Source organism: Amblyomma americanum, chromosome 3 (assembly GCF_052857255.1).
Source record: "Amblyomma americanum isolate KBUSLIRL-KWMA chromosome 3, ASM5285725v1, whole genome shotgun sequence".
In the NCBI taxonomy this organism is placed as follows: domain Eukaryota; kingdom Metazoa; phylum Arthropoda; class Arachnida; order Ixodida; family Ixodidae; genus Amblyomma; species Amblyomma americanum.
In genome coordinates this window covers 208,954,282-208,968,136 of record NC_135499.1, presented here as the reverse complement: position 1 = coordinate 208,968,136, position 13,855 = coordinate 208,954,282, and the positions used below count along the sequence as shown (strand labels likewise).

Sequence of the window (13,855 nt, the reverse complement as noted above, 5' to 3'; positions counted from 1 at the left end):
GAGCGGTGCAGTAGCAAGCGGGCTAGTAAAACTCTTTACATGTACGTGCTTGAAAGGCGCATTTTTTGTCCAGAAAGAACACGAAAAGAGGTTTAAAAAAAAAGCTTCCGCTTGCACTGGCCCACTCGTAATAAAGCTCCATTCCAATCATTCTTGCGGGGCCTTCGTTGGAGGCGGCACCTCGCCGTTCTTTTCGCAAAATATAACCTTGCACGCTATCTGCAAAAAAATAATCCTGCGTGTCACCTGTCACGCTGTTCAATGTGTGTTCTCATCATCCTTTGTTCTGTTATTCGGAATGAACCACACACTAACGTATAGGGTCAGTAACTCTCCCGAGCCCCAAATAGCATTGTGATCCAGGTTGATTCCGTTTTTTGCTGGGCTTGTTCTCAAGGTGCACTCTCTGCCTGCTTTAAGACCACACGGTTTTCATTTTTGTCTGCCTTGCTGCAATTGCTCTGACGAATCGGCCAATCTCGCGATCTTTGACACATCCTCTGTGGACAGGCTCCTTTATAGTATATGCCTTCCTCATGGAGGAATGGCCTTCCGCAACGACAGCAGCACGTTATTGGCGCCATTTTGACAACGCCGAAGCTTCGCTTGCAGTGACAAAAGCGGTTTGTCTGCAGCCCTTAATGGCAACCCGATTGTTTTTATTTCTGGGAAGTTCTCTATAAAATAAAAAAAAATTGACAAGAGTACGATAGTCTGTAATGCGAAATTCGAGCGCAGCTCTTCAGACTCGTTCTGCCACCACTGGCAGGTGGCGTGTTACGTTGTTACTGACACTCCTGGGTCATCCCGTGGCATCCGCAGGGTAGCACTGTGTAAATCGAGATTCAGTGACAGCTGTTGAGGTATTTTCATTCCGCGGTATATTGAGATTTGAGAGCGACATGCATATACGTCCAGTTACAGCGCGCTCTTTTTGTTAGACGCAAGCGCTCTTCCAATAGCACTTCTCTGCAAGCCTTCGATATTCATGAAGGAAGCCTCGTGATCTGAGAAGTGGCATGAGTTGTGTTCGAGGTGTCTGACCAATGCCTGGTTCTGAACGATGAAGTCTGTCCATGTGTTTCGGGAGGCCGTCGCAGTAGTGGGAGGACGTGCGAGGATCTACGCTGTCGCATTTGACGTAGCTGTGTTCGGACCACTTAGCGTGGTTCGTTCCAGTGACGGCAGTGCAACCCTCCTACTCCTTCCGGCATTACCACCCTCCGGTTACTCCGACTACTATTACGACTCTTACCTCAAGGAACGGGCATTTGACAGCTATCGCTGTAAGAGGAAGGCTGGTTTCGAGTAGCACTGGGCGCTGTGCTTTCTTCGCGTTTTGTGTACTGTCTTCCTGGCAGTGGTTCGCTCACCTGGACACGACCCGGAAGCGGTCCTTGTCGACGCCGTGAAGTACGTGGTAGTTGCTATCGTCGCGCAGGTGCTTATAGGCAGGCCGGATGTCTAGGATGTCGCGGCCTCGCTCGGCCTCGTCCACGGACATCGCCACCTTGACCAGGTCCCAGTGGGAATGCTCGTGGCGGTGCTTGTGCTCCGATGGCTGCTGGCTGTTCTCTCCAGTCGCCGCTGCGCGCTGCGTAACGCGCGACAACAGAGTTTTAGCATAGCTATCTTCTATATAACTGCAGCGTATACCGTCTACTGTTACCGAGCACACCATTGCGCATGAACAGATGGCGCCGATGCGCCAGGTGCGGGCGAGTCTGGGGCCGCGGTGTAATCTGCTAATACGCATTCGTGACTGGCGGCCGCTATAACAGTAGACTGTAAGCTCTATGCTAAAACTCCATACTAGTGATGGGAGCAGGGTTGTTAGATTGGGCTAATAATAGCCAAACTAGGCTACATTTTGTCCGAGTTGGCGTCAAAATTTGCCTTTTGGCTACGTGGCTATTTTTGGTCTACATTTCCTGCGCATGTGCAAAAAAAAAGTCATTATAGTCTGCTCTCAAACGAATATTTTAAAGGGACACTGAGGAGAACTCTATCATTTTTTTTGTTAGCAAAATCTGATAGCCATTTCATGGCATTGTTGCCGCTTGTCCGGGCGTGAAAGATGCATTTATTTCAAAGACATTTGGATTCGGAGTTGAGAAAGTTTTTCCCGCCGCTCTGATTCAAACTCGAGAACTCTTATGACGACACGGAGAACTCTTATGACGTCACAGAACGGAGTGACGTGATACGTGACGTAAACGCAGACTCCGTGATTTCTGACGGCTAGCGGTGCTGTGCGTAACCTTCCTTTGCCAGCCTCAGAGATTCGTGGATTCCATGACGTAGAGAAAATTCCTCCAAGGTGGCGCCTCTTGTCCTAGGAAGTCATCACGCTTGTACTTGCGAGATTGGCCTGTGGCGGCGACACCTGTATTGTGGTTCTTGCTATTTTCTAGATTACAAGAGCTTTGTTTTCAGTAAGAGTGGCGTTTCGTGATCAGGAGCCGGTATTCTATCGATACAAGCCAACTTCAATTTCTCCTCAGTGTCGCTTTAAGTGATTTTGTTATAGTCTTGCTCAGCCTTGTGCCTGTGACCGAAGCATATCTTCAATGTGAATTATTATTGGGCCTCGGGACAGACGGGCAGTGTCGTGTGGGCAGCAGACCAGCCTTTACACAGAAATGCAGGCAGAAAGAGCACGACTTCTGGTTGTAAAGTGTGTGCAATTTCCTTACAGTTAGTCTATTAATAGAGGCGATCGATGTGCTACCCACCCACACTGACTACCTTGTACTTGAAAATTTCAGTTGGTTCGCACATTCTCCAACAAGACAGCAATAGTACATGGAAACGTGCGCCGCTATCACCTCGGGCAATGTCTCGAATAAGCTGGTAGGTGTCTTTGCGACACCTACCAGATGAGCAAATTTTATTTTTTTGTTATATTTGTAAGTCCAATAAACGATAAATTCGAGCGAATGAACAAACTTTCAGTGCGGGACCCTGGACCCTGTCAGGCGAGGTGGAAAAAATTGGCAGTGGCTTAGCTCAGCCACGTACGACACGATATACGTAGCGAGAGCTGTAGTTCTCCGCTGATTACGCATGTTGACGAGTTTGTTGTGACTAAAATGTTAAGCATTGAAATAGTATTCGGTGGGACACATTGTTTATTCAATTTTGACAGAGATAAACACTGCCCGATGATCGGTAAAGTAACACGCAGTTGTCTCAATGCTGCCTACACAGTATTTAGACTGGTTGCTTTCTCTCAGATACACAAGGTCAATCCTTCCGGTCCAGGATCCGGAGTACCCAGGTTCCAACCCGACCGCGGCGGCGTTTCGATGGAGAGGAAACGCTAAGGAGCCCGTGCGCTGTGCGATGTCAGTGCACGTTAAAACGGCACCTCTTTCTGCCTTTCTTCTCTCAGTCCCTCCTTTATCACCTCCCTTACGGTGTCCGCCGATACAGTGAGACAGATACTGCGCCATTTCCTTTCCCACAAAACCAAATTATCATAAAACGCCGGTGCACTTTGATGCGTTCATCGGAACGGTAGGTGCGATTTATGCGACGCCTGCCGTGGAGACCGACACCGCGGCCGTAAGGTTAAATTGTTTTTTGGGGAAAGGAAACGGCGCAGTATCTGTATCTCACATATCGGCGGACACCTGAACCGCGCCATAAGGGAAGGGATAAAGGAGGGACTCTTGAAGAAAGCGGCGACGAAGCGCGCGGCGCACCCACTCCTCTTTCCCGGTTGCCATGGTAACGGCGCATGCGCACAACTGGCCTGTCATAATAATAATAATTGGTTTTTGGGGAAAGGAAATGGCGCAGCATCTGTCTCATATATCGTTGGACACCTGAACCGCGCCGTAAGGGAAGGGGTAAAGGAGGGAGTGAAAGAAGAAAGGAAGAAGAGGTGCCGTAGTGGAGGGCACCGGAGTAATTTCGACCACCTGGGGATCTTTAACGTGCACTGACATCGCACAGCACACGGGCGCCTTAGCGTTTTTCCTCCATAAAAACGCAGCCGCCGCGGTCGGGTTCGAACCCGGGAACTCCGAATCAGTAGCCGAGCGCCCTAACCACTGAGCCACCGCGGCGGTGTAAAACTGGCCTGTCCCGTGTACGGCGAAATGCTCGACTGGTAGCCTAGTGTATACCTCCCGCTACAAAAATTGTCTTCTTTTGTGAAAAGCTTAATGGCAGGAGCTGTAATGCCTGGTTACGCAAAACCAAGACAACGCGGGTCGGGAGCTGCACATATATTACATGTCATGTCATACGACAGGGGAATTCTTTTTCTCGACTGCCTCCAGAAGTCTTCCTTCGTCGACTCGGATAAAGTCTTTCTTTTGGAAAGGTGCCGCAAGTTTATTATAGCGTGCATTAAAAGTCTATTGAAGCATCTGAGCGACCTGCAGCTTCTCGGACGAAAAAAACTACTACTTCGATTTTGTCCATCGCTCATTCGGTGCTTTTATACTGACCAATTCAATTTCTGCAGTAGAATCGAATATCGCCTGCTCCAAACGAAATCGGATTATCTGGCCGTGTGTACCCGGTTCATAACGAATTCTGGTTAAGCGTGAGAAATGCAAAAAATGTGGCCGGCAATCCGACATTCCCACTGATGTCTGATTGAACGCTTTTTGTTATCACTACCAGTATCAAAAGTCGCCGTCGAACGCGTGTTCAACCAGGTATCGCTCACTAAAACCGACCTGCGAAATAGATTGCCTAACGAAACATTGGAAGCGCTCCTTCACGTGACATATGGCCTGACCAGGAACAGAGGCTGCTGCAAGCATTTTAAACCTGGCCAAGAAATTTTGTCTTCTTTTCAGCTCGAACATTTTGCATGGGCCAAGTATATAGTTGCGCCTCTCAGTCAGCTCGTGATATCTAAGATCCTCTATCCTACTGGCTTCTGTATATTGGTCTAGATTTTGTACTAGCCGCCATCTTTTGCACTCGATTTTGTCTGACAATTATTATAGTTTTTCGTTTATTACGTTGCGTAGAGTTTAATGAAATTGTCGGGAGCCGTAATTATACTGAACGGCAGCCGGGCTATTTTTTCAGACGGGCTATTTTGTCGAAACGTTTAATTTTCAGTCTGGCTCTTTCTGGGTGTGTGAACGTTTGTCCGACAACAAAACTTCCATTTGGGGATGAGAAAATTGAGTTTAAACATTTTCCCGCGACTCGATTCAAATTCGCGACGTCTACACTGAGAAGAACTGGTTTCCATCGTTTTGAAGTGAATGGCGGTGTAGCATAGCCTACGGGATTCGCGAAAGGAATTCGGCGCCGACGCACGCAGTTTACTTAAGAAATCGGCCGGTGATGACGCCACCTGTATTTTGCGTTTCTTTTTTGTCTTTTATAGCTTATCTAAGTTCGTTTTCGGTTAGAGTAGTCCGTTTTTCGTTAGAATGCCTCAGTCTATCGACATGGGCCAACTTCACTTTGTTTTTACTGTCTAAGACATGCATTCAGGCACTGCATGCACGCTCGTTGCACGTGCTGGAACTTCTCGCCAGCGCACCGACAACTGCTGGAACAGTGGCAGTGGGCGACCGCAGAGCAGCCTGTCGTAAAAGGGTGGCATCATCTGCAGTACTCACGCTCCTGTGCGTGGATCTCCGGAAACGGCGCGTGACGCGGTGGCCAGTTGCGTTGGCCGCCGACGGCTGCCTCAGGTCCCTGGTTCTGCGGTGCTGCTGCGCCGTGGGCAGCGAGCCGCCTCCGTTGAGGTTGCACGAGTAGCAGCCCTCGGTGGAGATGATTTTGCCGTCGTCGTCAGAGGCCGCCCCTTCGCGATCGTCCACCGGGTAGACCGGGATGGAGGCGCCCAGGCTGCCCAGCGCGTTCGTCACCGACTGTCCCCGGCTGTCATGAGCCGACAAGCAGTGGCTGCGTAGGGGGGGTCCAGGTGGCGTATTGAGCCCTTACACTGACGATTAACTACAAGCGTGACTGTAGATGTCCACGCACCTGTCTAGAGCGCTCGAACAACCAGGGAGTGCACTTGAGTCATTCGCGAGTTGCCTAGGGCTCGAAACAAGACTTTATCGTCTATGGACGTCTCCATAGATCATGGTTAACTTCTCATGTTTTTAAAAGCTATGTCGGGCACGCCAGACAGCGGAAGTTTTTATAAATGCGCAGCATAGCGCGCTGTTCGAGTGCTCTAGACAAATGCAAGACGGCTGCGCTAAAGGGCGTTTCGATCGCCTAATTTCAAGAGCGATAAAACGCAAATAAGGAAGACAAAATATATTTAGATAAAAGGAAACTCGTTTTATAAATATCTTCAGAGTTCTCAGTCTCGACTCTGGCCAGCAGAAGCTTAAAGCCCTATCTTCAAGACAATACCGACTGCAGCAGGAATTGTATGGCTATTTCAGTGTCTGCTCCTTCACATCCATGTCACATGGTTGAGCACATTCGGCTGCCGGTGTGGAAATTTTCACTGCATGTTCGTTGTGTTGGGCACACGCTCGTCACCCAATGACGCCATAATACGTTACATTCAACTGCGCCCTGGACCAGGGGCGGATTTTTGGGTCATTCTTGAAGGGGCTGGTTCGGGAGAGGGGGCGGTTCCATTTGAACCATGCATTTCTTGGTCTTTTTTTTTTTGTCCAAAAATGGGGTTCAGCATTCCTACGTAAAATCTCTTGGCTATAGGCGACAGGCCCTCACCTCGTTAAATCCGCGCAACCACCAATATCGCTTACTCCGGAAACAGCTGTACCGCTTTCCCTGCCAACTTTCAGATACTTTTGTGGCAACAGTAAGTGATGCACATGATTTTGATTGTGGAATACAAGCCACCACAGATTTCACAAGTGACTCCACGACCGTCACTACCATCCCGGCCCGTGACCGAGGCTCGGATACCCTCCGAAGAGAACTTACACTCGGTTACATGACAGAGGGTGTGGCATGCAGAGGTGGGTATCTGACCTCAAAAATCTGGACCTCACCTCAACCTCGAAAAGAATTTGCCGACCTCACTCAACCTCAACCTCATCAGTTGAGGTTGAGGTTTCCTTAGGCACCCTCACCTCACTTTTCCTGAGGCCAGTGCTGACTTCACTCAACCTCAAATTGTGTGGTTGAGGTCGGCTGCTCGACCTCAGCAAACTAACGAAAAACAAAACAAAAAAAGCGATTAAGAAGTTTTTCAGTTAAAAACAATTCTGAGAATCCTGTGAGACAGGGAAGCCAAAATGATGATGGTATTATTTAATTAGGTGTCTAGAGACACTATTGATGTGCACGCAATAGCAGAAGCTTATAATCTGGGATGAACCCTCAGAGAGTATATGGCCTGCGGGCAGCGGTGTCCCATGCGCGGTTACCACCAGTACGTCGGTGATCACTTTATATGTGTCATTACTTGGCAACCTGCTTCGTGTATACTTGTTCGTATTGGAAGCCTCTCGTTCATTCACGCACGAACCGGCAGTTGACAAACACAGCCCTTCTACACCATCTACCAGAAATCGGGAGGAGGGGGAGGTATTCACGATACTCGTCGATGTACTTCCAATGCGACGGTTATGCAGACGCATATCAGTATATTTCGATTTTCTAGCTCTGTCCGGCATAGCGAGAATGCTCTTTTCAGTCCTCTGTATGTTGCCTTCGAAAAGACTTAACAAGCTGCGGCGACTGTAGTACACCAACAGAGGCACGTTGTATTTATGTCTGTGTAGAAGCGAGCGGCTTCTTTTATTAATGCGAAAGCATTATATGGCTCATTTTCCAGGTCATATCCGCAAGAAAGTATCCGCAAGAAACGGCGCCATGCGACGTAACGAGCTGACGAGACACGCGACGATGATGATGACGTCACATAATTAATCAATGCTAATTAATATAATTGTGCAACGCTAAGACTAATTGGTATTGTTAGTGATGACATCATATGAGTGTGACGTCATACCAGGTCACGTGACGGCGATGTAATGTGCCATCAAACCTAGTCACGTGACGGCGATGTAACATGACATCACACCTACTCACGTGACAACGATGTAATTTCTCGTCATACCAGGCCCGCATCCAACCCCCTTTCACCCCCATATCAAGATCCATATGGATCCCACATTTCTACACATGCGCGCATGACGCATTACAAAGAGAGCCCACAACCCGGTCCGCATTAATGACATTCGGATTGTCCAGCAGGTAAACGCGCCAGTTCTCATGTATATCATACTGTAAATATCATGCAACGACACATGCGTTTGACTCTCGAGATGATGGCGATGATGGTGATGCTAACAGTGTATCCTTATGAGCTCGGGGAAGTCTGATATACCGCTACCAAATTATAAGTTGCCAGTATATTGAATAAATATTGTACATTACCCAGCAACCGAAGATGATTATTGTGGGGGAAATAAGAATACCTGCCGCTAATAATTAAGGATGATGTTCCTGGGAGGTCACGACCCTCGCCCGTTTCCGCCACTTCCCTCCAGGCGGCGAAGGTAATGGTTTCGAAATCCTGGAAAATCTCCGATGTCTCGGTGAACCCGCGGCATTTTGAAATAAAGGGCTAGGTTACGTCTTCGAACACTGTGCCAACTATTAAAATCACACGGGTCAAAACAACTGGCCTATAATGGGCAGCGTGGAATGGTAGCGTGGACCGCTCTCTCTATCAGGATCACTACGGCTCTCCGCTCAAATTTCCCCACAGCGAAATCTTTTTCCGAGCACCCCCCCCCCCCCCCCCCCAACCCACCCACCACCCCTCTGCCTACCCCGGGGGAAAAAAAACCGCCTAAGTACTCATACGCCTCAACAGAATTCTGGGTACCATTTCGTCAACCAGTCTGAGACAAGCTGCTTTAAGGCAATCACTTTTTTTCCTTCAAGACTGAACTAATCAATGGTACGCCAGCATTCTCGACGTTTTTACCCACGAGCACCGCGCGAGCAGTCAGCGAACCCGTTTAAGATGAACGATGGGTCTCTGCAAAATAGTTGAAGGAAAGATAACGTGTAGTGCCCGGTCGTCTGCAAGGCAGGCCGCCAACCTAACTGATCCCATACGAGAAAATAAAAAATAGAGTGATTAGAAACATACAAACAAAAATGGCACACTAAAAACAGAAGCGAACAACAGTGTGCCCCATTAAACATCATATTAGAAGGTTTGAAACAGCGACTCAGCAGCACAGCGCGAGCATGTAATCAGTTCCATTCACACTACTTCATTAAAAAAGGAAAAGGAATCAACTACCACATCATCATACATTCATTATAGTTTTAATTTTTTTCGCCGCTGTAACACCGCTATGCTGGTGCGTTCGCCTCGTGTTGTGGTGTTTCGGCATAATAAGCGAATTTACGAGAAGGAACAAGGAACAGGAGACCAAAGAGAGGTTATTCGGAAGGATGAAAAAGTGAAATTATATTTGTATCTGCTTGCAATATGGAACGGGAATATACATAATTAGCGTTAGATTCGAAAGAGGAAGTCACCGATCAAAAGCTTCAAATGTGTTACAGGTTTTTCTGGCTTCGTGCTTTTTAAATCGAATCAGCAGGTGTGATTGTAGGAACCACCTGAATCACATTCTCTCGCCTGTGCCGACTATTCCAGTTTCTGTTAAGTCAGCTTGTAATGCACAGCAGGATCCCCTTTATTCGATTGCAAGGCAAGAGCCATGACGTCAGTGCCGGCAACGAGCATGAACACGAAGCAGTTTTGCTTGGGGCCATCCGCGCTGCGACGAATTTATTGCGTGCTTGTTGGACTGAACTTATTTGTTTGCGGCATCAAACAAAGCTACCGTGGGTCAACGTGAGTTGCGTGCTTTGCGCGCTCCTGTGAGTTCGAGCCGACCGGCAGGCAGCCGGGTGCTACGCCAGCGGGGCAAGGGGGAGGGAGAGTGGCGTGCTGTGACAGTAACACTCCATCCCGGAAGACCAGAGGGGTGCGTCTTCCTGTAGGCTCGGACTGAACGGACATTGCGGCGCAGCACCGGAAGCTAAGAGGGAACTGCGACATCCGGTTGTCCAAACAGCGGAAACCGAGCATCAAGCGACATCACTGCATGAACATTGCGGCGGTGCCCTGCAACTCAGAATCGGAAGCGGCACTCGTCGGAGTAAGAGGGGGCAACTGCAAAAAATGTCGACCTCACCGAATGACGACCTCACTCAACCTCAAACTCACGCTTGAGGTTGAGGTCTGATTTGCGGACCTCACTCAGAAAATTTCGAGCCGTCGCCGACCTCACCTCAGGACGTGAGGTTGATGCCATTTTGAGGTTGACGTCGACCTCGTGAGGTCGAAAACTCATGAGGTTGCCTACCTCTGGTGGCATGAATGCCTTCGCGTTGCTTACCCTTGGCCGATGCGCTGGAAGCCCTCCGGGCAGCTGCACAGGAAGCCGCTGGTGCCTGTGGGTGTGCAGTCGTAGAGGCACGGGCTGTTCTCGCACCCTACGCCACCTGAGCCAAGGCGGAACCAGCTCGCATCATCACCTCAGTAAACGAAGTTCTTGCTATTGTTAATTCGATAGAAGTTGCTAGCACCTTCTACAGGGCAAAATTATAAATGTCTTCCGCGCACCTTAAGCAAGCGGCGTAAATGCTCAGCTCGTATGCAGTGCTGAGAAGCCGCTTTTGCATCACACGTGCATCGCGAGGACTCACCGATGCAGCCGGTCATGATCTCGTCGTAGCGGAACCCGGATGGACACGAGCACGAGTAGCTGCCCACCGTGTTGATGCATGACGCCGAGCCGCATGGCTGGGACAAACACTCGTTGTCATCTGCAGAAGCGTGGAAACACCAGCGAGAGCGTATTACACGTGCTTCGAACGGTCAAGCTCCTGCCGACGTGCCCAAGTTCCAGAAGGACATTGACGACGAGCTGGTCGCGTGATCAACCGGGAACATGAATGAAAAGCTTCAGCGTTTCGTTGGCGGCCTCATCGATCCCCTTCGTGCAAGATACCCAAGAGGGGCTTGCCCTTGTAGGCTCTTCGCAGGTACCGCCAGTGCGGTGTGAAGGTATTTTACCCTTTGCACACCATAAATTATTACGCTCCGGTATGTTGTCTTCGCTGTTTTCAGTGCTAAGACGATCCTTGCTGATCTCGGGGGGACAATAAAAGGAGTTATCTTGGAAATAAATCTTCACTATGGCAACATTACAGAAACTCTTCATATTCTTCCTGTTCCTGAAAAATCTCTCATCACTCCCCAACTAAGAATTCTCGGGCGCGTCCATATAAGAAGACTCCTGACCCCGGCCCGTTCTTTTCTCCGCTATCTCCAGCCGTTCCCTGCATTCCCTAATTGCCGAAAACCTATGCTACCCCGGAAATTTCCCTGTTCTCCTGCCTTTCTGCCATTCGATCTCCCCATTACCCATAACCCTCTCCCACAACGTGGCGGACTTGGCTAACCTCCGACCAGCTGACTATCGTTGCCCTGGCCCAGAGAATCCTCGACGCTTAATTAATGCTGCGTCGAAATAAAGTACTTTCTCCTGGCTTCACACCAGCGTATGCGGTGTAACCCTTAGCATTGCCATGAACGCTGAAAGCGACCAGAAGAGGCAGCGTACAATACGCACAGTTTACGATCTACGTTAGTCCTGTGGCTAAGCAAGGTGATGTGTGTCACTAAGGGGCACGGAGCAAAAACAATGCTGCAGCCTTGCTCCTACCATAGAGCCATGCGTCAGGAAATGTTGATTGCTAGTGCATAGAACATGCTTGCGACGAGCATGGTCCCACTTACCGACGCATTGGTTCCAGTAGTAGTTCTGTTTGTAGCCCTTGGGACAGGTGCAGCGGTATGAGCCATCGAGGTTCTCGCATCCGTGAGAGCACTTGGCCGTGTTGGCGCACTCGTCCGTGTCTGCAGCGGAGGACAGGCGCAGATACGTGGTGTGAACAAAAAACGATATGGGGCAGCATAGAAGTTGCTTACCTTGCGTTCCCAGTCTCCACTCCCTTACGTTCGCAAGGAACAAACAATGAAGAAAGTTCAGATAAATGACGCAATAGGAAACGAAGAGTAATTGCATAGCAGGAATTCGGATTGCTCCACCGTGTTCGGGTGACTCACGAAGGCGGAGTTGATTGAAGTTTAGATGTGTTTAGATGGGCACCATTGGTACTCTTTTCTTGAAGTATGGTTTGTTATGAACAATATAATAAAAAACAACCTTGAAGACCGCTTGAATAACACTTCTAATTGGAAATGTAGAAAAATTCTGGCAAACGAATTCAAGCCTTTCTATACAAGGAAATCTGTGACACGCCCTTTCCGGTTTCAGCGGCAGCGCAATAGTGGTGCTTGCATTTATAGACAGCTGTTATGAATTTCTGAAATAGCTGTGTTCAAGAATTTCCTTCGGGTGTACCTGGGTTTTACAGGCACTCATCAGGAAGCGGCGAGGATTGTCCTTCTCGTGGTGGCTTGCTACCATAAGCTTTCGCTACTTAAGACATGCATAACAGGGACATTGAACATTGACTGCCGACAAGTAACTATGAAGAACCTATTAATTTTCCTTGCGTCTCTGCGTCAATATCAAACGCATACAAAACTGGTCCAATGACACGTTACTGCAGCATGGTGCGAATCGAACGAGGCATAATCACTGGCCATAACATTTTGCAACAAGCGCGTTAACCGCCAGCTTCCATGATTTTCGTCTCAAAGGTGCGACAGCCAAAAGCCAGCCAGAAAGGAGGCAAAGCTCCATCAGCCGAAAGGCAATCCGATGTTTCTCGAGAAAAGGACTGTTCCAAGATTTTCGTCCTTAATAGGAGGAAAAGTGATAGCAACGTACGTAGCTTATTATGTAACCCCCTCCTCCCCCACCTAGATAACATTATTAGTTTTTAGAAGCGGTCACGACGTACAACGTCGACGCTTTATGCCTGGGTCAGTATGATACAACGACTGTTTCTCATTTACATTCCATTTTTGAATATCCCGCCCTTCGTCATTGGCCGAATCGACGCCACGCCCTTGGCTTTAACCAATCACGAAGAGCGAACGCGGGGCGTGGCGTCGCTTCAGCTAATGGTGAAGGACGGGAAATTCAAAAATAGAATGGAATTGTCTTCAGAGTCTTTAAAGTATACAGACGCTGGGTGTACTACGGTCGCTCTGTTTCGGTTCCTGGCCTGAAACCCGCTCTTGCATTTTTGTACTGTCGAAATAGCTGCGACAGCCAAGGAAACGCGTGACCTACCTCTGCAGGACTGCCCCGACGCGTCGGTGATGTAGCCGCGCTGGCAGCTGCAGCGGTAGGAGCCCAGCATATTGGTGCACGTGCCACCCGGGACGCACAGGTGGGGCTGCTCCTGGCACTCGTTGATGTCTGCGGGAACGGCGGAGGCAGTTGCAGTAAACTGCTGTAAGCCGGCTGCCGGCGAAGTAAAAAGCTAGGCGAAAAAAAATTTGTTGTGGTTTAGCTCCGGTTAAACCCGAAGTGACGCGAGAGCTACATCAGCCTGGCTACGCTTAGGTTCGGCTTGAAAGTGAAGACACAATGGTTTTGCACACATAGTAGTCACGGAACGGCTTGAGCTGCTCCGTACCACGTGACCAACCACGTGACCACTGCGCCGCCACGGAGCTCAAGGGGTGCCACGCTGAAGGCTCAAAGAGCTGCGCTACAAAAGCCGGTAGTTTCAGGACTCGCTGATCATTCGTGACAATGCTTCGTTTCACACTGCCATTGACGAAGGTTCACACAACCTGCTGTCTTCGCCGCGCCATTTTTTTTCTCAACGTTTTGCTGTATTTGTTTTTCATAAGTTTCCATTTACACACCCTCCCCTCTTGAATACCCCCGGTTATCAAACGTACAAACACACGACG

At 49.1% G+C, this 13,855-nt stretch overlaps 1 protein-coding gene across 2 annotated transcripts in view; it reads right to left on the bottom strand.

The window, feature by feature from the left end:
* LOC144125964 (fibrillin-1-like) overlaps positions 1–13,855 on the bottom strand; it is a 103,772-nt gene that overhangs the window by 2,693 nt on the left and 87,224 nt on the right. For both annotated transcript variants that reach the window (XM_077659810.1, XM_077659811.1), the window contains 6 exons: positions 13,224–13,352; positions 11,756–11,875; positions 10,660–10,779; positions 10,350–10,455; positions 5,601–5,889; positions 1,374–1,594 (listed from right to left, as the gene is read on the bottom strand). In XM_077659810.1, coding sequence (XP_077515936.1) covers positions 1,374–1,594; positions 5,601–5,889; positions 10,350–10,455; positions 10,660–10,779; positions 11,756–11,875; positions 13,224–13,352 — 985 coding nt within the window. The remainder of the gene's footprint in view (positions 1–1,373; positions 1,595–5,600; positions 5,890–10,349; positions 10,456–10,659; positions 10,780–11,755; positions 11,876–13,223; positions 13,353–13,855) is intronic.